This window comes from Physeter macrocephalus, chromosome 21, assembly GCF_002837175.3.
Source record: "Physeter macrocephalus isolate SW-GA chromosome 21, ASM283717v5, whole genome shotgun sequence".
In the NCBI taxonomy this organism is placed as follows: Eukaryota; Metazoa; Chordata; class Mammalia; order Artiodactyla; family Physeteridae; genus Physeter; species Physeter macrocephalus.
In genome coordinates, this window is record NC_041234.1 from 77,073,369 (window position 1) to 77,100,695 (window position 27,327).

Sequence of the window (27,327 nt, forward strand, 5' to 3'; positions counted from 1 at the left end):
GCTGCATGAGCTACTTGTAAATTTTGGAGATTAATCCTTTGTCAGTTGCTTCATTTGCAAATATTTTCTCCCATTCTGAGGGTTGTCTTTTGGTCTTGTTTATGGTTTCTAATTTCTTGATTAACACTGTGAAAACCTCATCAGAATTAATGAGGGGAGGATTACTTTTCATGAGATGCCAATGGACTGATGTTGATTAAATAGCATAATTATTCCCATTGAAAACGTTAATAACTCTAAGAAATGAATCTACTGTCCACATGGAAGACTTTCAGGGACCATCAGTAGTTCACAGACCATGTGAACCATTCATCTAACCAAATTCCTCTTGCTTCTGGAAAGGGAATTCATTCATTGATTTCATTTTTAAAAAATTGGCTGTGTTCATTGCATTGATCGAGGCAATATAGAAGATTCAAAGTTTAGCAGAGAGTTTCCATATTCCAGGGGTTTATAATCCAGTTGGGGGACTAAGGAAAGCAGATAAAGTTAAATAACAGCGTATAAGTTAAATTATCAAAGACAGTATATGTTAACATGAGGATAATAATTGCTGTGATATTTCCAGGAAGGAAAGAACACTGTAAACCAGAGTGATTAGAAAAAGCATCATAAAGTATGTAGGCATTGAGCTAGGCCGTGAAGGTTGAGTAGGATTTGAAATTTGATGTTTGATATGACAGGAATATTTCAAGCAAAGTTGTGAACTGTGTAAATTGTGTTTCAGGAGATCTTAAATAGATCAGACTGACTTAATTACAATTGGTGTCAGGCAGTGGTGGGTGGTAAGGCCGGAAAAGTTGCATGAGGAAAAATTGTAGAGGTCTTTAAATGTGATGGTAAGGAATTTGAACTTTATCCTATATCCAGTGGGGAAATCACTGGAAAACTTGGGGCAGAACATGTTGAAAGCAACACTGTAGGAAGTTGTATCTAGTAGTGCCAAACATTATGAATTATGATGGAGGCTAGAGTCAGGAAGACTAGTTAGGAGACTAACATGATGATGACATCCTAAACTTGCAGTTCTCAGACATGCTCTGTGGACCCCTTGAGGCTCCCTGAGAAATTTTCAGGAGGTCTCAGTGGTTCAAGTTATCTTTATAGCAATATCAAGATGTTATTAGCTATTTTCACTGTGTTGACATTTGCACTGATGGTGGATAAAACTGCTGGCACCTTGGCACAAATCAGGGCAGTGGGGCCAGACTGTACTAGTGGTCATTGTGTTCTTCCCTGCAGTAAAAAAACAAAAATGCTAGTTTCACTTAATAATGTCCCAAATGAAGCAGTAAAAATTACTTCATTAATTATATTAAACTTCAACCTGTGAGACACATCTTTAATATTATGTTTTTTGTGTTTTTTGTTTTTTTTTGCGGTACGCGGGCCTCCCACTGTTGTGGCCTCTCCCGTTGCAGAGCACAGGCTCTGGACGCGCAGGCTCAGCGGCCATGGCTCACGGGCCTAGCCGCTCCGCGGCATGTGGGATCTTCCCGGACCGGGGCACGAACCCGTGTCCCCTGCATCGGCAGGCGGACTCTCAACCCCTGCGCCACCAGGGAAGCCCCCTAATATTATGTTTGATGAAATGGGAAATACAAATAAATCCCTTCTGCATACTAAAGTACAACAGTTGTCCTGAGGAAAAGCACTTGTGTGATTGAGTTGTGAGCTAAACCAGCTGCTTTTTTCACAGAATACCATTTTTACTTCAAAGAGTGACTGACATATAAACCGTGGTTATTCAGACTTGGGTATTTGGCAGATGTTTTCTTGAAAATGAACAAAGTGAGCTGGTCATTTCAAAGAAAACAACTGGCACTATTTTTTGCCAGTGATAAAATTTGAGCTTTTAAACGAAAATTACAAGTTTGGAAAATTTGTATCTGCCACTGTGAACTTGACAGCTTCCCAATACTTAAAAGACTTTCCTGATGAGGATGGTAGCAATATTAATGAATGTGATTTTTAGATATTGTATAATGAAATGTGTCAATATTTGGAAGCTTGGTATAACTAATTTCCAAATTATCATGTATGATATTATGAAATTATGCATGGGTAAAAGAGCCATCCAAAGTGCAAGATATATCATTGAATTTGAATGGAACAGAGTACAAAGGGTTCATTGATAAGATTTCAGATTCCACATTGCAGCTGTTCCCTAAGAGACTATCACTTACCAAGTTTTAGTGAAGTATCAAAGACTAATATCCACAATTTTCTGAAAAGGCTATTAAAATATTACTTTCTTCTCCAACTATATATCTGTGTGAGGCTGGCTTTTCTTCATGTACTTCAATCAGAACAACATATTGTAACAGATTTCGTGCAGAAGCAGAGAATCCAGCTGTATTCTATTAAGTCAGAAACATTAAAGAAATTTGTAGAAATGTAAAACTGTGTCACTCTAAGTCATTTTTTGGGGAAAATATAGTTATTTTTCATAAAATATTTCATTTATTGTTAGCATGTGATGGGCTTATTTTTTAAATGAGTTAGTAAACATTTTAAAATTTCTGAGTTTTAGTTTCTAATATGGTAAATATCAACAGATATAAACCAGATAAACAAAAGCTCTTTGGGGTCCTCTAATTTTTAAGAATATAAAGAGTCCCAAGACCAAAAAGTTTGAGAATCACTATCCTAGACTAAGGGGAATGAAAAATTGAAAGGACGAATTTTAGGGGAAATTGTAAAGGAAGAATTGATTTGGTACCTATATTGGATTAAGGGAAGGGTCAAGAGATAAAGAACCAAGTTTTTAAGCCAGCATGACTCAGACTGATGGTACCTTTGACCATAAAAGGAAATTTGTGAAAAGGAGGTAGTTTTGGAAGGAATATAATATGTTTGGCTTTAGATGTACAAAGTTTGAGGCTACATCCTTTAGAAATTCACTCAGTGAACATTTATTAACCACATAATGTGAAAGGCATTGAACTAGTATTGGAAATACAAATATGAGTAAGAATAAGTTAACTATAAGCCTCATATAATTAATTTATATGAGGCTTATATGCCAGGCACTAATATACTTTATATACACAGTATTTCATCATCTCTAAGATGCCATCAGTGTTAAGATGCATCATTATCTTATGAACCATTACCGTAGAATGCTGCCATTAAAACTATCACATGATATGGATTTTAGGATTAGTTCTGTTTTCAGAGATGTTAAAATGTAGAGGAAGAAATGTTAGACTATGTAAAGTATTTTTTCCCAGTTCTGAGGGTCTGAAAGTTCTTTTCTTACATCAATATTCTAAAAAAAATTTATTGAGCACCTACTATTTTTCTATACTTGTGCTACCAGTATAGTAGCCACTAACTTCATTTGACTAAGTAAGCACTGGGAATGTGGCTAAGCCAAACTGAAATGTGCTGTAAGTGTAAAACACACACCAGATAAGAAGTGGTTTTAACTCACATGAAACTCTTGCCAGCCTTATGTGGTGTACACTTTTATCCCCATTTTAGAGATGAGGAAGCTGAGGCACAGAGAAGTCAAATAATTACCCAGAGTCATGTGACTAGAGCCAGGATTTATGGAAAATGATATTCCCATTTTAGAGATGAGACAACTGAGGCTTGGAAAAATTATGTAACTTTGCTAAGGTAAGCTATCTAGTAAGAGGCTGAGCCTTGAAAATCTTTAAATGTAGTAGGAGAGAAGATAAGTACAGTATGATAAATCCTGTGATAGTATCCACAGAGTTCTATGTGAGTATACAGGAGAGGTATCAAAATAAGACTGGGGATCAGGGTTGAAGTCATAGGAATTCGTTTTCAACAGGAAGAGAGACATGGGTGTTGATGTCAATAAATTTGTGGGTTAGTAAGGGACGTGATTGAGGGAATTCCTGCCCAGTGGTTTTAGTGATTTTTTTTCCTCAAAGTTTCACTTAAGTAGGAGGCAAGTTCTTCTGCTGAGAATGAGGATGGGAAGATAGAATGTTGTTTGAGGAGAGAGTATACATTTTGAAATAGCTTTTGGTGGAAATAGAAATAGGAGGTTAGAGACACAGGTCTGAAGGCCCAGATGAGTTTAGGGAGCACAAATTTGTGATAGGTAATTTCTCCAGGGTGGGACAAGGAGGCAAGAGAGTGACCGCCGATGGATCAGGAAGTCTAGAGAGAAAAGGGAGAGGGTGCAGACAAAACAGGGCACATTGGGAGCGCACGCAGCTGAGGTTCAGGATGCCTTGGTGACCTTCAGGAAATGTATTGGGGTTAAAAACTGGAATGATAGAAATTGTAGCATTGGAGTTTAAGATTTCAGGAGGGGATGATTCAATGTGATGACAAGATTCAGAGTGACAGTGGGGTGAATTGTTGAAGTAGGGTGAGCAAATGAAGGTTATTGGAATTGAAATTTTCTCTATCCTTATGGATTTATTGTTATTGTTGCTGCCCATTTATCAATTACAGAGTGAGGTGTGTTGAAAATCTCCCACTATGAAGGCAGATTTGTTAGTTTTCCCTTAAAGTTCCGTCAAATTGTACTTTATATATTTTGAGTCTATTATTAGGTATATGCACAATTATAGTTTTCATGTTGTCCTGCTGAATCAAACCTTTATCATGGAGTTGCCCTTTGTTAGAAATGTTTTTGTTTTAGTCATTTCATTTGATATTGACATTGGCTAGTATATTGCTTGGTATATTACCATCTTTTGGTTTTTTGAAAAATCTTCTTTTGCCCTCATGTCTTAGATGCCTCTTTTATTTATTAATTTAAAAAAAAAACAATTTATTTTCTTTTTTTCTTTTTATATTTTTGGCTGCATCAGGTCTTAGTTGCGGCACGTGGGATCTTTCATTGCAGCACGGGCTCTTCATTGTGGTGCGCGGGCTTCTCTCTAGTTGTGGCGCGGGCTCCAGGGCGCGTGGGCTCTGTAGTTGTGGCGCACAGGGTCCAGAGCACATGGGCTCTGTAGTTTGCGGCACGCGGGCAGGCTCTCTCTTTGAGGCTCACAGTGTGGGCTTTGTTGCCCCATGGCATGTGGGATCTTAGCTCCCCAACCAGGGATCGAACCTGCATCCCCTGCATTGGAGGGCAGATTCTTTACCACTGGACCACCAGGGAAATCCCTTAGATGCCTCTTTTCAATAGCATATAACTAGATTTTATTTTTAAATCCTGTCTGATGATTTTTCACTTTTACCTGGAAAATTAGTTTATTTACTTTTGTAGTGATTGTTGATATAGTAGAAATGAATTGAAATATCAATCTCTTATTTTGAGCTTTCTAAATGATCTGCTTTTTTCTGATTCTTTCCCTCATCCCTCTTATTTTGGATTGATTGTGGTTTTCCCCCATTCTTGGTTGGAAATTACACATTCTGTGTGTGTTGTTTTAGCTGTTATTGTATTCATTTTAACATGCATATATAGTGTAAAATGTAAAACAGTGTCATCCTTCTTACTGTTTTTCTTTTGTTTGGAAAATGTAGTTATTTTTCATAAAATATGTCATCTAGCATATAATGGGTTTATTATTTTTTAATGAATTAATAACTTTATAATGTTCTCAGTTTAAATTGTTAATGTTTTTTTCTTAAAGTCTAAAGGTAACTAATATCTTTACCTTCATCTTGAATGATACAAGGACCTTAGAATGCTTTAACTCTGATCATACCCCTCCCAGATTATATGCTATTATCTGGTTTTAGTTCTGGCTCTTTCTTCTCCGTCCTCCTCCACATACACATACAGTAGACATTATTATTTTCTTCACAGTTGGTGTTTGTTTAGATTTGCCCACATATTTGCCAATATCTTTGCTCATTATTTGTTTTTGCATCTCAGACCTTCAATCGAGCTCATTTTCTAGAATATTCTTTCAGTAGAATCTTTGATGGTAAACTCTATCTTTGCCTAAAAATGTCTTTACTATGCCCTTGCTCTTGAAAATTGGTTCTGCTGTGTGTAGAACTCTAGGGTGACAGTGAAATTCTCTCAGGACATTGACAATATTGCACTGGCACCTCCTTTCCATTGTTGTCGAATCAGTCTAATTGTAGTATGTCATTTCTTTTCTCGCTGGATACTTTCTTAAAGCAGCTTTGTTGAGATGTAACTCACATACCATAGTCCACTCAAAGTAAAATCCACTGGTTTTTAGTATGTTCACAGATATGTGCAACCATGAACAGAGTCAGTTTTAGAACATTTTCATCACCTCAAAAATCTCATACCCCTTGGGAAACCAAAAAATTCGTGTGACTTGCTTTATTGTGACATTCTTTCACTTTATTAAAAAAAAAACTCATACCTTTTAGCTATCACCTCCATCTTCCTGTTTAGAGGTTCTTAAGCAACTCTTAATCTATTTTGTGTCTTTAGAGATTTGCCTGTTCTGGACATTTCACATAAATGGAATCATACAATATGGGGTCTTTTTTTCTTTTTCTTTTCTTTTTTTTTTTTTGGCTGCCCTGCGCAGCATGCAGGATCCTAGTTCCCCAACCAGAGATCAAATCCAGGCCCCCTGCAGTGGAAGCACGGAGTCTTAACCACTGGACCACCAGGGAAGTCCCTAATATGGGGTATTTTTTGACTGGCTTCTTTTACTTAGCATAATGCTTTCAAGATTCAGCCATGTTGTCAGCATGTATTAGTACTTCATTCTTTTAACCTGTTATCTTTTTTCCGTAATGTAAAATTTACCATTTCAACTATTTTAAGTATAAATTTTTAAGTGTTATTAATTTTAAGTGTTATTAATTGCATTCATAATGTTGTGCAACCATCACTGCTATCTATTTTCAAAACTTTTGTATTACCATAAACAGAAACTCTCTAGCCAGTAAGCAATAACTCCCCATTCCTCCTCCACCCAGCCCCTGGGAACCTCTAATCTACTTTCTGTCGATGAATTTGCCTATTCTAGGTGCCTCATATTAGTGGAATCATCCAGTATTTGTCCTTTTGTGTCTGGCTTCTTTCACTTAGCATGTCTTCAAAGTTCATCCATGTTATAGCATGTGTCAGAACTTCATTTTTATGGCTGAATAGTATTCTATTGTATGTTTATACCACATTTTGTTTATCCATTATCTGTTGATGAACCCTTGGGTTGTTTCTACCTTTTGGCTAACATGAATAATGCTGCAGTAAACATTGGCATGCAAGTGCCTGTACAAGTCCCTGCTTAGAATTATTTTGGATACATACTTAGGAGTTCTTCCAGGCAGGGACTGAGCGTCTTATAACCCAGGTATTTAGTATTGTAAACTTCATAAGAGCAGACCGTTTTGTCTGTTTTATCCACTGCTTAATAAGTACTTGTTTCATGAGTGAATGAATGACTAGGAACTATTCATAAATGTTTGTCAAATAATTGCAATATACTTGAGTAGTTTTCATGATGCTGACTAGAGAGTTTCTTGCTCAACATGGCAGGGGGAAGGGGGCCTGCTTTTTTCTTTTCCTTTTCCTTTTTTCTATCTTTTAAAAAATACTTATTGAAGTATACATACACAAAATTACTTATAAGTGATCAGCTCAATTAATTTTTATAAACCGAACATATTTGTATAAATATCACCCAGATCAAGAAATAGGGATCCTAACTTTTAAAAGCATTAAAAGTCACAACTTGGTAGGCACCTGACTCTGTAGTGACTGAGATGTGGTGGTTAACTATTTGCCAGAAAAGCAATTGTAAAGTCTTAAATGCACATGAATTTTTCCTTTCTAGATGTGATTAAAGGAGAATGTCAGATAGAATGCTGGGGCCTAGGGTGGCACTCGTTTCATACCCAACATGATAAACAGTATCGCTAATGGTTCATATCCTAGGGATGTGAGGCAGTGAGTTGTTTTTGTTTTTTGTTTTTTGTTTTTTTTACTGAAAGTTACTATATTTTGTGTATAATGTGGCAGACTTGGTCATAACATGTATTCTTCCCTTAAAAACAAGAAGATCCTATATATAAATCCATGCTTATTACAAGTATGTTCAGTCTTTATCAACCCATTTCTAAGTAAAGGAGTGGCAATATGGAATGCTGTACTTCAAAGTTTAGAATCAAGACTACTAAAATATAAGTTTGTTTAAAGAAAATCTTTGCTTTTGTTGCCTTCTCTAGTCCTATTTAATAATTTACTTTTTCAATTTCCTAACATCTAAAGCAGGTATTGGCAAATTTTTTCTTAAAGTGCCAGGTAGTAAATATTTAGGTTTGAGTGCCATACTGTCTCTGTCACAAGTACTCACTCTGCTGGTGTAGTGCAAAAGCAGCTACAGACAATAAATACATAAATGAATGACTGCGTTCCAATAAAACTTTATTCACAATAACCAGCAGTGGGCTGGATTTGACCCACAGGTTGTTGTTTACCCATCCCTGCAATAGAGTATTATTTCCTTGTCTGATAAACAGATATTCTTAATTTAATGAACTCTAATTTATTGGGTTTTTTTATGTTTTATTTTATGTTTATCCTGTGTTTTTTGTTTTTTTTTTTTTTTTTTTTTTGTGGTATGCAGGCCTCCCTCTGTTGTGGCCTCTCCCGCTGCGGAGCACAGGCTCCGGACGCGCAGGCCCAGCGACCATGGCCCACGGGCCCAGCCGCTCCGGCATGTGGGATCCTCCCAGACCGGGGTGCGAACCCGGTTCCCCTGCATTGGCAGGCGGACGCGCAACCACTGCGCCACCAGGGAAGCCCTGTTTTGTTTTTTTTTTTTTTTAATGAAAGAAAAACACTGCCACCCTCTGGTCCTGAAGATATTCTACTCTAGTTTTCTTCTAGAACAGGTATCAGCAAACTTTTCCTGTAAAGGGCCAGACAGTGAATATCTTAGGCTTTGCAGGCCATTCAGTCTGTGTCACAACTGCTCAGCTCTGCTGTTGTAGCAAGAAAGCAGCCATGGCCAATACATAAATGAGTGACTGCGGCTGTGTTCTAGTAAAGCTTGATTTTGCAAAAACAGGTGGACTGTAGTTTGCTGACCCCTGATCTAGAATAAAACCTCAACAATTGGGCGCTCAAAATGAAGTGGTATAAGGGAACCAAGGAATCATTTAGTAGTTTAAGAAATGTATTATGTTATATTTGCCAAACTGAGGGCTAAATGTTTAATTAAATTATGGTATATCCACTCACTGGAATATTAAGATCATTGAAAATGATCATTTTGAAGACCAAGTAACATGGGAAAATACTTTTAAGTGGGAAATCAGGATAAAAATTTTAAGTTTGTATCTTAATAAATGTGGACCTACTAGAAGGACTACATGAATTTTTGTTAGGTAGAAGAATCTTTTTCTGGTTTTCAAATTGTCTGCATTGTTGTATTCCAAAAATAACTTTAAAAATGGCATAAAGGGATGCCAATTAAAACTGTTGTTTTTTTTAATCACTACTATGTAGTATGAAAAAGAGAAGCTTTGTAAAACTATTGTTCAATGAAGTCCCAAAGCCTTTTTTCTTAGTATAAGATTGACATTTGAGGAAAATGCATTGTTGCTCTGTTCAAGATATATTGTCATTTTTTTCTTTTCTTTTTTATATTTTGACAGTGCCCTTATGTCTGCCATTTGTTGTATTTACTTACCAAAAAAGAGAATGGTGAGTATTTTCATTCCAGTTGTATTACATTCACTCTGTAGAATTAGCATTTGTATCGGCCTTTATAAAGTTAACTCTTAGCATTAGTTCTATGACAGGGTTTTGTGGGATTTCTTTTTAGTACCTTTATCTAAGAGCATCTGCTTAATGGCTTAACTGAACAGGGGAATTACATTCTTGATGTGTTGTAAGGAGAAGCTACCTGAACAAGGTTTCTTTTTATTCTGAACCGCAGACTAGTACTTCTTTTCTTTACCTTTTCTAGTCAAACCATTTCGTGTGAGAAAACTGCTTGATCTTCAGGCCAAAATGGTGAGTACTGAAAAGACCTAAGACTGGCCAGTGTACTTTGTGCTAGGTACCGAGCTAGGCTTTGGGGATGTAAAATCGAATGCGTCATTACCTTCAAGGAACTTAATTACCTGGGGAGCTCAGTCAACAAAATAAAAAATCAGAATCAGACTGGGGTCAAGGAGGAGTGGTGATGGTGAGTAGAATTTAACTAGGCCAAGAAAGAAGAGAAGGGCACTCTTGGCAGAGGGAACAGCATGAGCAAAGCCAGGTCGATACCAAATAGCAGAAACGATTTATGGAACTGGGTTGGTATGGCTGGAAAATAAGTGTTAGGGAGTAGTCAAAAATGACTACTTTATTTTATTAAAGTGACTAACTTATTTATTCTGTGGCTGTGATCTAGGAAAGCATTCTTTTCTGGATACTTAAACTTCATTATATTCCCTTACTATTATCTCTTGTCCTTACAGCTCTCTTGCATTGTTATTTCTACTATACCTGCCAGGTAACAGAAGTCTGTGAAGCTTTGGGTGTAAAACAATAGGAAGTTGTAGTGCCTGTGCCTAACTGGTGAAGCATGCGTAACCTATGTAGAGGCATTCAAATTTCATGAAAAACACAAACACATGTGCACACGTGTGCTTCTCCATTGTGAGGTTTCCTGTTGGTACAATTCAATGATTGTTCTTGTTTTATAGCTTCCTATTTTGGCTCTCTGGGTGCGGTATCTTCTTGTAGCTCTCTGAGGATAGTAATGATAATGTTTTTGTCCAAATTTAATTTTATTTCACATTAATAGAAATTATGAAAAAGATGTACATTTTTGCATGTTAACAGCAAAACATTTCAATGGAATAAGAAAATCTTACCATAAATAGGATCTTGTTGATTTGTATTAACTGAGACAAGTATATGTTCAAGTTAAGAAAATGACTCAGTACAGTGTCTAAAAATTTTTAACCCAGACATTAAATATATGGCTTCATTATTAATATTCTATATACTACATTACTAAATTACCCCATTATCAATGCCTGTTTATAAAGATGCATTCATAAAATTGTTTTGATAAGCTGGATTTTGGTGACTTTGATCACATCCAACAATACCAAGCCTAGAAGACATAGCCATGCTCACATGTGACTGAACATGTAAAATGGTAACAGGCATAATCAGCCCATGTAAGCAAATGTATTGGGTATGTGAATTTTTGATACCTGCAGAGACATGTGTCCCCTCTATACCCATTCATGCCCCATAACTTCCCATCATGATGGACACAAAAGAGAGAAATTGTCTTTCTGGTGGCAAGCATGAATGGTGGGAAGTGGAGCAGGCACGTTGTTATCTTATGCACCAGGCCCTTTGAGAGCAGTCTTTGGAAAAGGAAGGGGGAGTTAGGTCTTGTGTTCAAGGTTGGTAAGGGTGGTTTCTGGGATTCTCCCTCTACCAGGCATGAACCTGTGTGATTTGGGCTGATTTTTTTTTTTTTTCTGTTCCCAGCTTGGTCTCTGTTTCCTCAGAGTTCCTTTCTTGTTTGTTTGGTCTTTCATGGTAGAGGCTTTTCTCAAATACCTGGTAAACCTTGTTTGCCCATATTTAATAATAAAGCGCTAAAACGGTCATTGGAAACTTGTGTACGTGAGCAGGACTTGTTCATTTTAGGATCTTGATGTTTCATTGGGGAATTCCCCAGATGATGGTGTCACCTTTCCTAAGAAATTCTCCTGGGGACTTCTCTAGTGGTGCAGTGGTTAAGAATCTGTCTGCCAATGTATGGGACACGGGTTCGAGCCCTGGTCTGGGAAGATCCCACATGCCACGGAGCAACTAAGCCCGTGTGCCACAACTACTGAGCCCGCGTGCCTAGAGCCTGTGCACCGCAACAGAGAGTAGCCCCCGATTGCCTCAACTAGAGAAAGCCCACGTGCAGCAACGAAGACCCAACGCAGCCAAAAAATAAATAAATAAATAAAATTTAAAAAAATTCTCCTGTTTCCTGACTAGGGGTTGTATTAGTCAGGCTTCTCCAGAGAAACAGAACCACTAGGATGTGTGTATATATAGAGAAAGATTTTCATAAGGGATTAGCTCACATGATTATTGAGACTCATAAGTCCAACATCTGCAGGGTGGGCCTGCAGGCTGGAGATCCAGGAGAGCTGATGTTCCAGTTTGAGTTCATCGGCAGTCGGCAGTCTGGTGGAGAATACTCTCTTGCTTGGGGGAGCTGGTCTTTTTCTGATTGAATGAGGCCCACCCACATTATGGTGGGTAGTCTGCTTTACTCAAGACTCAAGTCTGCTTTACTCCACCCATTTAAATGTTAATCTCATCAGAAACACCCAGAACATTTGATTTGGGCACCCCATGGCCCAGCAAAGTTGACATGTAAAATTACTTGTCACAGGGCTATAAACCTGGCTACTAGCACTCTGGGACTTAAGCAGTAGAAAAGATTGGGGAAAGGTTCTGGTACACTCCCTCAGTTCTGCAAACTGTATGAGTCCAGCTTTTATCTTCAGTGAGTAAAACCCTGATGTTTGCCAGTGTAATGAAGGAATTTGGGGTTCTAGCTGCTTCTTATGTAGGCTTTCAACCAGTCCTTCTGTTTTTCAGCCCTCTTGCACCTCTACTTTTCAGAGGTATCTGATCCCTCAAATTCCTGAGCCTTTCTGGGAGTTCTCAAGCATGAATCTGCTGCTTTTGAGGCTTTTTCTGTTTCTGCCTTAGCTTTTGTTTCCTCTATTCTGCTAAGTTGGTTATTGTTTGTCCATCTTCATTTGAGGTTCCAAAATCTTGTTGAGACCTCACATGTGCTATTGTCTGTCTTCTTGTTCTCTTTGAACTTGTGCTTTATGCCTTTTTCCATTCCTTTACTTTTTAGTGGGGCTTTATGAGGACCCAGAATTAAACATGTATGTTCAGTATGCCATGTTTAACTGGAAGTCTCCCTCTCTCTTTCTTTTAAGCAAGTGTTAACTTTTTAACAATAAAGATAGGTTTAGTTAACTAGACAATAAGTTCTAAAGGTCTCTCCACTCCTAAGTATTTGCTCTTTCAAAAACATTCCAACTCAAAGCAAACACTCTGATACTAATTGATAATGAGTACAGCGATCAGAAGATATTTCAGCATAGATAGCCTGGGTCATTTTGGTTTTGTTATCATAAATTTAATTTCAGGAAGCTATTATAAAATAGGAATACTGTATTTCTAATCCCCATTTTCTGCCTTCCTTATAATATTTGATTCAACAAAATAGTAATTTAATAAAACAGTTTGGTTTCTTCCTTGGAATTTGAGTGGTATGCTTCTTCTGGATAGCCAGATATATCAAACACAGATATCCAGCAGTAAGGACTTCTGTCATAAAATTAATGTTTTTGTAAAGACTTTTTCAGTTATATCAAGCTGTTTGACTTCTGCATACCAATTGTTAGATATCCTAGTGAATTTTCCAAGAATCATGATGCTAAAGTATTATTATTTCCTTTGCTCTGTTTTCTTGGCTTCCCTTTTTGTCCTTCCACCTTCCTGTCTAAATCGAGAATGAGTAAACTTTGAGTCCTGAGTATTATACCAGTGAGAGTAAGCCATGCTAGCAGATATGACTGGTAAGCCTAAGGCACGGGCAGAGAAGAAGAGACAAAATATAAGGAAGAAGTAAAATATGGAAAAAGGTCATAAAAGAGGAGATGACAAGTTGGCGAGGGTTGCTTTATGATAGTTGATTTAAATGTTTGAGTTTCTATTCCTTGATTTTCTATAGCATCTTCCTATAGCTATATCACAGAATAAAATTAGGGTCTGAATATATGTTTAATCTTTTTATTTTATTGTTACTTTTTTTTCTTGCTGGCCACAGAATTGAAAATTGAAAACTCTTATTTTATTTCAGGGAATGCAGCCTCATCTCCAGGCTTTGTTGTCACTATATAAATTCTTTGTTCCTACTTTGATTTCTGTATCTTTGCCTATGAGGAAGAAGGTAAGGGATTAACGAGCAGTAAGTCATATTGAGATAGAAATATGTTGTTTTGAGTAAGTTAATTTATAGATTTGGACTAAAATGTTTATAGCATACTGTTTTTTTTTTTGTTTTTTTTTTTTGTGGTATGCGGGCCTCCCTCTGTTGTGGCCTCTCCCGTTGCGGAGCACAGGCTCCGGACGCGCAGGCCCAGCGCGCGAACCCGGTTCCCCTGCATCGGCAGGCGGACGCGCAACCACTGCGCCACCAGGGAAGCCCCCCATACTGTTTTAAGATCTAATATTGTGGCACTGTTTCTGAGATTTTTAGGGATTAGCACTTCGTTTTGATTCCATTCAATGTATTCCATTCAATGTAATAGATTCCTGATTAGAAAATAAACTTAAATGGATTTGCATGGGTGTAAAATATTTCATAATTAATATATTCAATTAATGAAGAGTTTTAGGTTTTATGCTGCTCCGACTTATGGATACCTCCTCTCGTGTACTTTACATTCAAATTTATAGATCTATTTTAAGAATTCAGAGAATCTGTGGAAGACAGCTCTAATTGCTGTGAGGCAAAGGAATCAGGGACTTCCTCCAGAACCTCTAACATTGATGTTAGCTAATGTCCATCCTGTAAAACGAGTAAGTATCTAAAACCCCAGGTGACTTGCACAGTCTTCTTTTATTAAATTCAAACAATAACCATTCAGATGTTGGAAGAGATGATAGATATTTAAGTACACTTTAATTACCCAGTATTCTATGCAAACTATATTCAGACTCCATTCATTAAACCACCTTAACAAGTGCTTTTACATTTATAGTTTGTAATCTGCTTAGTCCATTGATAGATTGTTTTATTATCTTTCTTTTTTAGAAATGGAATTCTCACTCAGTTATACCAGTGCTAAATTCCCGTAACTACAGTAAAGAAAGTGGGAAAAAGGGGATGAATCTTTCTGATTATTTCAGTAGCAATGGATCATTTCCACTGGAACAGCTTAAAAGCTTCCCTCAACTCTTACAGAACATCCATTGCTTAGAGGTATGTGACTGGACCATGTGCTTATTTGCATTTTCCATTTGATCTTCATGGCCTTTATTTTTGTTATATATTTCCTATCTGATGATTTCCTTGTTGCTCTGATCTCCTTTTTATATACTTACAGTTGACCGATTGTTCTGTCTTTGCAGCTGCCTTCTCAGATGGGTGCAGTGCTGAACAGCTCTCTGCTACTACACTATATTAACTGTGTCAGAGATGAGTCAGTCTTACTGAGGCTCTATCACTGGTTGAGTCAAACATTACAAGAAGGTAAAAATTGATACTTAGAAGTGTTAGATGAATGAAGAAGGAATAAGTTGGTTTACAAATGGGTTTCTTTTAAAAGGGTGCCAACTTCTAGACAGGAGGAGCCTTCATATGCTGTAATTATTTTTCCGGTAATCATGTATTCAGAGCCTGAATGCTGCTGTTGTTGTAATTTTAAGGGGTAATAAGAAAGGAGGTGTATTGTTAAGGAAACACTGCTGGATGGCCACCAAAACTCACTGGGTGGCTCCACTTTGATGACTGTCACAGTCAAAGGCCTCTTCATCTTTGTATGTTTAGAAACTTGCTGTTAAGCCCCCAGAACCATCCGATTAATGCTAACCAAACTCAGAGACTGTTGTGTAAGCCAGAATGTCAACTTTTTATTTCATAATAGAAGTAATTCTTTCTGGTGACCAAAATTTTCATGTTTGCCGACTAGAATAGCTCCTCTCTGCTATCAATATATATGGGGGCCACATTAGTCATCAGTAAGTTTCTTAATTATAGAACTGAAGGAAAAGGCAGTGAGGGAGTTTTTCATCCAGGCCATAGTAAAGCCTGATCATTTCATTCCTCCAAGGAGGTCGAGTTCTCTAAACATAGTATTGAGTTCACCAGAATATTTCTTTCCTGGGTAAGTAAATCCCGACTCTTCAAGTGTTTAAGGTCAGTTTCAGTCGGTTCCAGGATAACTCTCCTTTTCCTACTCAGTCTTTCTTTACATAGGATATGATACAGTTTGTTAGATTGCCACTAACTAAAGTTCTGCCACCCTTAGATTACCCCCAGCTCACCCTAATTGAAGTTTAGGCATTCTCAAACTTTTAATTCATACACTTATAGTCTTTTGGATCACTGTGTGGCATAAAGCTAATCACATTCATTATATGTGACATTTACAAGTTTATTTTTTCACTGTAAGCTTTCCGCCTATATTACCAAGTTCTTGAGAAACATCACACTATCACTTCCACATATATATTATAGTCTCCAGTGTGAGTTGGCTAGGATGTATGAGACAGGTATCTTGTTTATATTTGTCATTTGTCACTTTAGAGTTGTGGTGGTTATGTTTTGTGTAGTTTTTACTGTTATGCAACCAGAGCCTTATGTTTAATATTTTTGTTCCAGAATGTATTTGGTACAAGGTGAATAATTATGAACATGGAAAAGAATTTACCAACTTCCTGGACACTATCCTCAAGGCAGAATGCTTCTTACAAGTAAGATTCTGCTTGTTTCCTACACACTTCACCACTTTTTAAAAACAATATTTATTTATTGGGCTGCGCTGGGTCTTAGTTGCGGCATGCGGGATCTTTAGTTGTGGCATGCGAGCTCTTAGTTGAGGCATGTAGGATCTAGTTCCCTGACAAACTAGATCGAACCCAGGGATCAAACCCAGGGATCAAACCCAGGCCCCCTGCATTGGGAGCGTGGAGTCTTAGCCACTGGACTACCAGGGAAGTCCCACCACTTCTTAATTTATTTAGATATCCATTAAAAACCTTTTCTTTAGTGCTTGACATCTTTTGTAAACAATATTTATTCAATTCAAAAGTCATTATAAATGGAGCCAAGTTGCACTGTCGTTTATCTTTGTACTATTGGATTTGAAGAAAGAATTTGTTAAATTATGCAAATAAGAGAGAAAGATCTAGGGAATTCCCTAGCTGTCCAGTGGTTAGGACTCCAGTGCCCTCACTGCCGAGAGCCTGGGTTCAATCCCTGGTCAGGGAACTAAAATCCCGTGAGCCCCCACCCCCCACAAAAAGAGAGAAAGGTCTATAATTTAAGAGAACAAACTGAAGATGTAATTGAATGCATTAAATTAATTGAATTAGCCAGTAAGATAAATCTCATAGGGTCACTACTTGTGTCCTTATAATCAACAAACATTTTTTGATTGTCGAATATGTTCCAGCCAATTAATTATTTGGCCTGGGTAACCCTGAGTTGTACTTTTAAGCTGCCACTCAGGTATCAGCACCATCAAGAAGCCTTTACTCAGTCTGGGTTAGATGTTTGTTCTACGTGCTTCCTTAGCTCTCTGTGTTTACCTGTATCGTGGTACTTTCAGCATCTGTTTTTCCACACATTATGAGCTCTGGACAGGTGGGAACCATGTCTAACTTTTCTTCATGTATGGGTGTTCAACTTGGTACCTGATACAAAAGAGATTCTCAATAAATGTTTGTTGAATAAATCTTAAGGGTTTGGTGTGAAACCATTGAATTAGAAGTTGGGTGTGGATAACGGTGGTGAGGATAAAAGGATGAATTTAGGTTGATTTTTTAGATTTCCTGCTTCGGAGGATGATGATGGGAATATAAGAAAAGCAGACTAGGAAGGAAAGATATATTTGATTTGAAAGATGCCTGTGGGATATCTAAGAGGTCCAGTAGGCAGTTAGATAATGAGTCTATAGCTCAGCAATGAGATTTGGGCTAGAGATGCAGAAATTTAGGACTCCTCATGATATAGGTGGTGGTTTTAGCTATGTTATAGATGCGATTGTCCAGAGAATTCATGTCATGAAAAGAAGGTCCAGAATAGAGCCTTGGTGCACGCCACTATTTAAGGCTCAGGACGACAAAGTTAAAAGGGAAAACCCTGGATCTTCACTCTGGTAAAAACAGAGGCAGCCTAGACATTCAGGCCTCTCCAGATGGTGCTGCCCAGAGTTTGGGTTTGGTCTATGGCCCCTAATGAAATTCCAGCCTTATTATACAACATTGTATACACTCTATTGACTATCATGTACTCCAAAATAATACAATTTCATTTATCTTTAAAAATATTCTATAACTTGACTTCTTACCTTCTTTCCAATTGGTAAAGTTTTATGGTGTTCGAAAACTATGTTGATAAAGATGGTAGTGTATCCAAATATTAATCATCTGATCCTTTTCATGAGAAAGTCTGGCACCTAATCCGAGGCTTTTAATTATATTTATGACAAAATATTAGTTTAAGGGTAAAACAACTATAGCACAAAGTAAACTGGTTGTTTCAAGAGTAATTACGACTGAAGAGTTCCATGCAAGGTTTTACTATCAACTTGTGTTACAGGAGGGGTTTTACTCCTGTGAAGCATTCCTGTATAAGAGCCTTCCTCTCTGGGATGGCCTCTGTTGTCGATCACAGTTCCTTCAACTTGTGAGCTGGATTCCTTTTAGTAGCTTCTCTGGTATGTATCACGAAAATTTGGAGTCATTTAATTCAATGTAATATTAATTAAAAGGATTGAATAACTTTTTTTATTATTTTTAGAGGTGAAACCACTTCTTTTTGACCATCTATCACGGCTCTTCTTTACATCAACTATTTATTTCAAGGTAAAAAAATTGTCTTGCTTAGATTCAATAGGAAATATTAATCTGTGGCTGGTGGTACACAGTTTCAAACCCACACTATAGCAGTGTTTTGTAACAGGGGTTGCTTGGACTTGGACTTGAGGTGCTGCATCATTCAAATCAAATGTGTAGAATCTTCTGTTTTTAAGGTTTTGTTACATGTAATTTTCCTGAACTGTAACAGATGACAAAGTGAATGAACAGGTGGCAAATGAGTATTAATAAAAACAAACTGGGAAATAACTTAAGCATACTTAATTTGATTGTTGTGGTTGATAATTTTGTAGATACACATTCATTTCTCAAATGTGTATTGAGCACCCACTATGTGTTATAATATAGTCATTTTCTGCTAATAAAATTGTTCTAACCTTATATAATAAAATTAAAAGTTGTTACTATTTTGCAGTGTGCTCCAAAAAATACCCACTGTGGCTTCCAGGACTAAGTTTGAGAGCCACTTTCTTATAGAATGGTTATTCCTTTTCTAAAAGAGTGACAATATAAGTAATGTTTCTTTTATAACTTTTTTTCACCTTAAATCACTTACTGTTCTCCACATTTACAGGAAAAATATATTGTTCTGGTTAGTGTTTTTCATAATCAAGTGGTACTTTATAATTACCTATCACATTACCTTGGATTCAAGGTTTATTTATATTATTTGCAACTTTCTACCTTGCCATGTCATGTCATTCACATGACAATACACACTGCTTCTCCCAGATAACACATTTTCAGAGACTTCATTTTGCAACTTTCTGTGATTCTCTTCCGATCTTCTAATTCAGTTATTCTTTATTTCTTCTCTTATTCCACCAGTCTAGAGTGCTATTTATCTGTAAATATTAGGTTAAGCCATATGAATAGGTTTAACCTAATAGGTCAAAGATGTTTGACAATTGGCAGTTTCATATGTTCCAGCCTAATAAGTATATATACATTTATACACACATGCATATATTTATATTTGAGAGTGGGGGGTGGGGAGAGGAAGGGAAACAGACAGTAGGCCAAAGACAGAAATCAGGGGAATGCTCACTGTTTAATTCTCACTGAAAAGGAGGTGTCTATGAAGAAACCTTTTCAAGAGGTATGAAAAGAGCCAGGAGAACAGTAGTGCCAAAGAAACAGAGAGAATACAGGCTATCAAGAAGGAGTGAAAGGATAATGTTGCTACATATCCCAAGAGGGTCCAGAAAGATATGGACCAAAAAAAAGTTTCTTTTGGAATTGATAATACAGAGGTCTTGGCTACCTTTGTGAGCAGGTTCAGTGGAGTGTGGGGGTAAAGACCAAATTGTGGAGGTTGAGGAGTTGATGAGAAATGAAGACAAAACAATGAGTATTGACTGTGTTTCCAAAAGTTTGGCTAAAAAGAAGAGGTAGAGAGAGAGAGAGAGAGCTGTAGTGGGACTTTGAATCAAGGGAAGGTTGTAATTTTCTTTGTCCCCAGAGTGAGAAAAACCTGCACATGTTTATAGATAGGATGCAAGGAGCCAGATGAGAAGAGGGAGAGGTTGAAAATGGGGGAAAGATGAGGGATAATTGACAGTGCAGGGTTTCAGAAAAAGCATGAAGGTATTGGTTTAAGACTAGGTAGAGGGATTTGCTTGAATGGGTGGTAAGAGGTTGGGAGGTACTACTTATTCTCTAAGATTGGGGATGAGGACGTAGAGATAGGTGGACATATAGATATATTTGTACACTTTGAAAAAAGAGCAAGAAATTGGAATACTTGTGCCTAAAAATGTTAAATTTCTCAAAATAGGAAGTGCATTGTAGAGGACAGAATTGAGTAGGGGGCTTCAAGACGGTGTTATGTGCCTAGCCATTAAAAAGAATGGGAGAGAGAGACAGCTAATTGAAGAGAAATATAGTGAAAGGATTATTGAGCTTCATTAAGGGCCCAGATGAAGTTGGAGACCATAACTTAGGTGTGTAGAGCTGTGCTTCTCAACCATTTTTGTTTTAAGCCCATGCCCCCTTCTCATAAACGTAAGAATCTCATGCCTTCCTTTAATGTGTAGGCTGGATGGGGTAGAGTAGGTGAGTGGAGATTTTCTGAATATGTCATAGTAGTATTGAATATCTTTTCAAGTGTTAAATTGACACCAAAATAGAAGATTGTTTTAGGTGATTCCAAGGTTGCTTTCAACTTGAACATATTTATAACCTGAATGTGAGGTGTCAATTTCTAAAAAAAAAAAAAGTGTATCCAAATATTAATCATCTGATCCTTTTCATGAGAAAGTCTGGCACCTAATCCGAGGCTTTTAATTATATTTATGACAAAATATTAGTTTAAGGGTAAAACAACTATAGCACAAAGTAAACTGGTTGTTTCAAGAGTAATTACGACTGAAGAGTTCCATGCAAGGTTTTACTATCAACTTGTGTTACAGGAGGGGTTTTACTCCTGTGAAGCATTCCTGTATAAGAGCCTTCCTCTCTGGGATGGCCTCTGTTGTCGATCACAGTTCCTTCAACTTGTGAGCTGGATTCCTTTTAGTAGCTTCTCTGGTATGTATCACGAAAATTTGGAGTCATTTAATTCAATGTAATATTAATTAAAAGGATTGAATAACTTTTTTTATTATTTTTAGAGGTGAAACCACTTCTTTTTGACCATCTATCACGGCTCTTCTTTACATCAACTATTTATTTCAAGGTAAAAAAATTGTCTTGCTTAGATTCAATAGGAAATATTAATCTGTGGCTGGTGGTACACAGTTTCAAACCCACACTATAGCAGTGTTTTGTAACAGGGGTTGCTTGGACTTGGACTTGAGGTGCTGCATCATTCAAATCAAATGTGTAGAATCTTCTGTTTTTAAGGTTTTGTTACATGTAATTTTCCTGAACTGTAACAGATGACAAAGTGAATGAACAGGTGGCAAATGAGTATTAATAAAAACAAACTGGGAAATAACTTAAGCATACTTAATTTGATTGTTGTGGTTGATAATTTTGTAGATACACATTCATTTCTCAAATGTGTATTGAGCACCCACTATGTGTTATAATATAGTCATTTTCTGCTAATAAAATTGTTCTAACCTTATATAATAAAATTAAAAGTTGTTACTATTTTGCAGTGTGCTCCAAAAAATACCCACTGTGGCTTCCAGGACTAAGTTTGAGAGCCACTTTCTTATAGAATGGTTATTCCTTTTCTAAAAGAGTGACAATATAAGTAATGTTTCTTTTATAACTTTTTTTCACCTTAAATCACTTACTGTTCTCCACATTTACAGGAAAAATATATTGTTCTGGTTAGTGTTTTTCATAATCAAGTGGTACTTTATAATTACCTATCACATTACCTTGGATTCAAGGTTTATTTATATTATTTGCAACTTTCTACCTTGCCATGTCATGTCATTCACATGACAATACACACTGCTTCTCCCAGATAACACATTTTCAGAGACTTCATTTTGCAACTTTCTGTGATTCTCTTCCGATCTTCTAATTCAGTTATTCTTTATTTCTTCTCTTATTCCACCAGTCTAGAGTGCTATTTATCTGTAAATATTAGGTTAAGCCATATGAATAGGTTTAACCTAATAGGTCAAAGATGTTTGACAATTGGCAGTTTCATATGTTCCAGCCTAATAAGTATATATACATTTATACACACATGCATATATTTATATTTGAGAGTGGGGGGTGGGGAGAGGAAGGGAAACAGACAGTAGGCCAAAGACAGAAATCAGGGGAATGCTCACTGTTTAATTCTCACTGAAAAGGAGGTGTCTATGAAGAAACCTTTTCAAGAGGTATGAAAAGAGCCAGGAGAACAGTAGTGCCAAAGAAATAGAGAGAATACAGGCTATCAAGAAGGAGTGAAAGGATAATGTTGCTACATATCCCAAGAGGGTCCAGAAAGATATGGACCAAAAAAAAGTTTCTTTTGGAATTGATAATACAGAGGTCTTGGCTACCTTTGTGAGCAGGTTCAGTGGAGTGTGGGGGTAAAGACCAAATTGTGGAGGTTGAGGAGTTGATGAGAAATGAAGACAAAACAATGAGTATTGACTGTGTTTCCAAAAGTTTGGCTAAAAAGAAGAGGTAGAGAGAGAGAGAGAGAGCTGTAGTGGGACTTTGAATCAAGGGAAGGTTGTAATTTTCTTTGTCCCCAGAGTGAGAAAAACCTGCACATGTTTATAGATAGGATGCAAGGAGCCAGATGAGAAGAGGGAGAGGTTGAAAATGGGGGAAAGATGAGGGATAATTGACAGTGCAGGGTTTCAGAAAAAGCATGAAGGTATTGGTTTAAGACTAGGTAGAGGGATTTGCTTGAATGGGTGGTAAGAGGTTGGGAGGTACTACTTATTCTCTAAGATTGGGGATGAGGACGTAGAGATAGGTGGACATATAGATATATTTGTACACTTTGAAAAAAGAGCAAGAAATTGGAATACTTGTGCCTAAAAATGTTAAATTTCTCAAAATAGGAAGTGCATTGTAGAGGACAGAATTGAGTAGGGGGCTTCAAGACGGTGTTATGTGCCTAGCCATTAAAAAGAATGGGAGAGAGAGACAGCTAATTGAAGAGAAATATAGTGAAAGGATTATTGAGCTTCATTAAGGGCCCAGATGAAGTTGGAGACCATAACTTAGGTGTGTAGAGCTGTGCTTCTCAACCATTTTTGTTTTAAGCCCATGCCCCCTTCTCATAAACGTAAGAATCTCATGCCTTCCTTTAATGTGTAGGCTGGATGGGGTAGAGTAGGTGAGTGGAGATTTTCTGAATATGTCATAGTAGTATTGAATATCTTTTCAAGTGTTAAATTGACACCAAAATAGAAGATTGTTTTAGGTGATTCCAAGGTTGCTTTCAACTTGAACATATTTATAACCTGAATGTGAGGTGTCAATTTCTAAAAAAAAAAAAAAAATATTTTTAAATTAATTTTAAAATTTATCTATTTTTGGCTATGTTGGGTCTTCGTTGCTGCACATGGGCTTTCTCTAGTTGCAGCGAGCTGGGGCTACTCTTCATTGTGGTGCACGGGCTTCTCATTGCGGTGGCTTCTCTTGTTGAGGAGCACGGGCTCTAGGCGTGCGGGCTTCAGTAGTTGCAGCACGTGGGCTCAGTAGTTGTGGTTCACGGGCTCTAGAGCGCAGGCTCCGTAGTTGTGGTGCATGGATTTAGTTGCCCTGCGGCTTGTGGGATCTTCCTGGACCAGGGATCGAACCCGTGTCCCCTGCATTGGCAGGTGGATTCTTAACCACTGTGCCACCAGGGAAGTCCCTAAAAAAATATTAATTGAACTGTGCTATGAAGTAGCAGTAAGCATTCTATCACTGGAGATACTCAAATATAAATAGTATCTAGACCATAATTTATTAAGGATATTTAAGAAAGGTTTCCTGTGTTAGGTTTTGGGATGGTATGGATTGCTTTCAAATTTATAGATATTATGATTTATCCTTGTAAGTGTTCCAGGGACACTTATTTCAAGACTATATTTTTTGTATGTGAATGAGTCCCTGGGAAATCAAGGCAAGGCCTGACAAAGGAAAAACTATAGGATTGTTTGTTTTCCACAATCACAGAAGATAAATTTTATGACCAACAAAAAGAGTAAATTGCAGTTGTAGACACAAGGCGAAAAGGGTGGGAAACTCCTATCTGTAGCAACTTCAAAGGATCTCTGAGGGGAGATAATAAGGGGTGGGTGATGTAATATATGTTATGAATGAATGTAATTTAGAGAAACAAGAGTCTGTTCCTCACTGATAAGCTGGGGGCAGGCTTGTAGAGAAAATGGTACAATAAACTTGTACTTGCATTAATCTGTCTCTTGGCGACCGATGAGGTTGGAGCAGCAGCTATTGGGTTCTGAATTGGATGTGGTTATCTCCACAGTCCCTTCTACCTCTAAGCCTCTGGTTTAGTCTGTTAGTTCTCAGCACTATGGTATGTCTGATGATTTTTTTGTTTTGTGTCCACAGTGTAGTGTTCTTCAGTGTCTGAAAGAGCTACTGCAGAATTGGCTGTTGTGGCTTTCTGTGGACATCCACATGAAATCTGTGATGAACAGTCCTCTGTGAGTTATAACCCTCCATAAGAGTTGGTCTCTACAAAACTGTTTGCATATTGAGTTTAATAGTGTGGCATAAAACCTAATTGCTTCATGTAAATGCTTAATTGTACTTTTCTAAAAAAATGTTTTTTGTTACTTTTCACTCTTCCCCACAATCCAGTGAGGAAGGTTAATTCTTCAAGTTTTATTCTATAAGTCAGAAAGCAACCCCCAAGCCTCTGAGTCAACTTGCAGGAGTTAATATAGCAAAACATTGGCCAGCTGACGTTAGAACTTGCAACTTTGACTTCCATTCAGTTTAGCTCATTTTATAAAATATATTCTTGCTTATATGTGAAGTCAATTTTGATGATGGCTAGGAAGATCTGTAATTTTGCTGTACAGATTTTTTTTATGTTTCTCTGATATATTTTGCTTATATATGTTAATTTATTTTCACTTTGTAATTAAAAAAGAGCCCTGAATTTCCATTATGTTCATTACTGTTAAATGTGAAACCTCAAAGTGAAAGTAAAAGCCTGACTGAATTTCAAGGAACTGCCTGATCAGGTTTTTATGACTCTTTCTACCTAGAGTCTTTTGCTTCTCCTGTATTCTTTTTTAACATTAATTTTTTTTGTATTATAGAAAATTACAAACATATTCAAAAGTAGAGAAAATAGTACAATTGTTACCCTTATGTACGCATCACCCGGCTTCAACAGTTATCAACTCATGGTTAACTTTTTTTCATCTATAACACCCCTCACTTTCCTCCTCCTTTGTACTAGATTATTTTTTAAGCAAAACCCAGACATCATTTCAGCTGTTGAAAAATGATACCAATATAACACCTAAAAATTAATAGTTCTTAATATGTTCAAATATCTAATGGATGTTCAAATTCCCTGTTTTATCAGTCACATTGTTACTTTATAAGATAAGGATCCCTTAGCTCCAACTGCAAGTAGCTGTTGGTTGGCTTAGTTAGATTAGCCCAGATCTATTTTTCTACATGTTCTTTTCCCTATAGTCATCTCCTACTTTGTTAGGAGAATAGAAGCTTCTTGGGAGTTGCCTAGAAACTTTAATTCTTCATATTCATTATTGCAGTGCTTCCACATATCGTGTATGTCTGATCACTTTTAGAAGGAAATGGAGCATTAGTGAGTAGTGAAAAGTATCTTGTAAAGCAGTGCTTCTCAAAGTGTGGTCCCTGGACCAGCAGCATCAGCATCACCAGGGGTCTTGTAGAGATACAAATTCTCAGGTACTACCCTAGACCTACTGAAGTAAACTCTGGAGGTAGAGCCCAGTAATCTGTGTTTTAACAAATGCTTCCATAATTTTGGTGCAAGCTAAAGTTTGAGAACCACTATCATAAAGAAATTCCGTTTTAATAGTTAACCTCTTCAAACACCTCAATTCTATTAAGAATAGTATGTTTGCATTTATAATCTTTGGCCAATTTGCAATGTAAGTCTTAGGCACCCGAATACAGGTGCTTTATGATTTCTAAATTTTCTTTCTAAAAATCCTAGGATCCTTTTTAATTAGTGTCATAAATTTTGAGAGGGCATTTACAGAGGGGCTCTGCTTTCTAAAATTCTTTAAACAAATAAATGGACATAATTGTAGGTAACTTTGCTTGTCATAATACTACTTGGCATTATATAATATAGCTCTTAAGTTCTCAATATTTTTTCTATCTTGGAGATATGAGTGTAATGCTATGTCTCCATCATATGACCATATGCCATATGACTGTCAAAGAGGGAATAAATTGTAGTTGTAGCTCACAAGGAGAGAAGGGTGGGAAACCATTCTCAGCAGTGGCTCTCCAGGGGGCATTTTTGGTTGGCACAGTGACTGGGAAGAGGGTGCTAACATCTTTTAGTGGGTAGGAGCCAGAGGTGCTAAACGTTCTGTAGTGGATGGGGAGTAGGAGGCAGTCCTGAATGGCGAATTGTGTCATCCAAAATGCCAGTAGTGTCCTGTGGAGAAACACTTTCAAAGATGCTACCTGAGCAATCATCATTTTACAAATTATTTCAGACACATTTGTCAGGTGCTGCCAGAAATCATAAAGTATAGTTTTGCAAGTGATGGGTTGACTGTATGTATGCCCACCTATTTGAACGGTCTCTTAATCTTTCCCTGCTTGCTCTGGCACTGAATCTTCATGGTGGTGGGTAATGGTAGAGTTATCATTATCTCAGGCTCTAAGACTATATGCTATTCGTTTTTCCTTGTGCATAACCATTGTTGGCTACCTAGATCTGAGGGTAAAGCTATGAAATCACATTTCCCAGTCTTTTCCTAATCCACTCAACAGTGGATTGAAGGAGAGGGGTGGGGAGATGGATGGATTGAACCAATTATACCCATGTGTAATTTAAAGAGACATGGTTCATTGATTTGGGAAGAATATAAAATATCTAGATCTGGTTTTTACTAGAAGAATGAAAGATGCCAAAAATTTTACTCATTCAGTTTTAGAATTGAATTCCAGTTAAATTAAAGTGAAAATATTTTTAACAGCATTTTAGTTCAGGAATTCAGGCAAAACTGGGTTTGGATTTGTGTACTTAGAAACTAATTTGCTGACTGCTATGGTCCCTGGACATTGGTGATATTATCTAAAGTCTGGAGCTTAATCCTTTCTTTCTCTGGTATTTACTAGTAGAATGGTTGCTCAGGGATGTTCTATGAATTGATCTTAATGGTTCCCTAGAGGGCTGTATAGTTTTATGATTAATC

At 37.1% G+C, this 27,327-nt stretch overlaps 1 protein-coding gene across 1 annotated transcript in view; it reads left to right on the forward strand.

The window, feature by feature from the left end:
* Nucleotides 1-27,327, forward strand: part of CENPI (centromere protein I) — a 47,091-nt gene that overhangs the window by 7,973 nt on the left and 11,791 nt on the right. The window contains exons 6-15 of the mRNA XM_007110889.4: nt 9,538-9,586; nt 9,852-9,898; nt 13,782-13,871; nt 14,381-14,503; nt 14,739-14,906; nt 15,056-15,176; nt 16,308-16,399; nt 18,249-18,366; nt 18,450-18,514; nt 24,497-24,591. Of these exons, the coding sequence (XP_007110951.2) occupies nt 9,538-9,586; nt 9,852-9,898; nt 13,782-13,871; nt 14,381-14,503; nt 14,739-14,906; nt 15,056-15,176; nt 16,308-16,399; nt 18,249-18,366; nt 18,450-18,514; nt 24,497-24,591 (968 nt within the window). The remainder of the gene's footprint in view (nt 1-9,537; nt 9,587-9,851; nt 9,899-13,781; nt 13,872-14,380; nt 14,504-14,738; nt 14,907-15,055; nt 15,177-16,307; nt 16,400-18,248; nt 18,367-18,449; nt 18,515-24,496; nt 24,592-27,327) is intronic.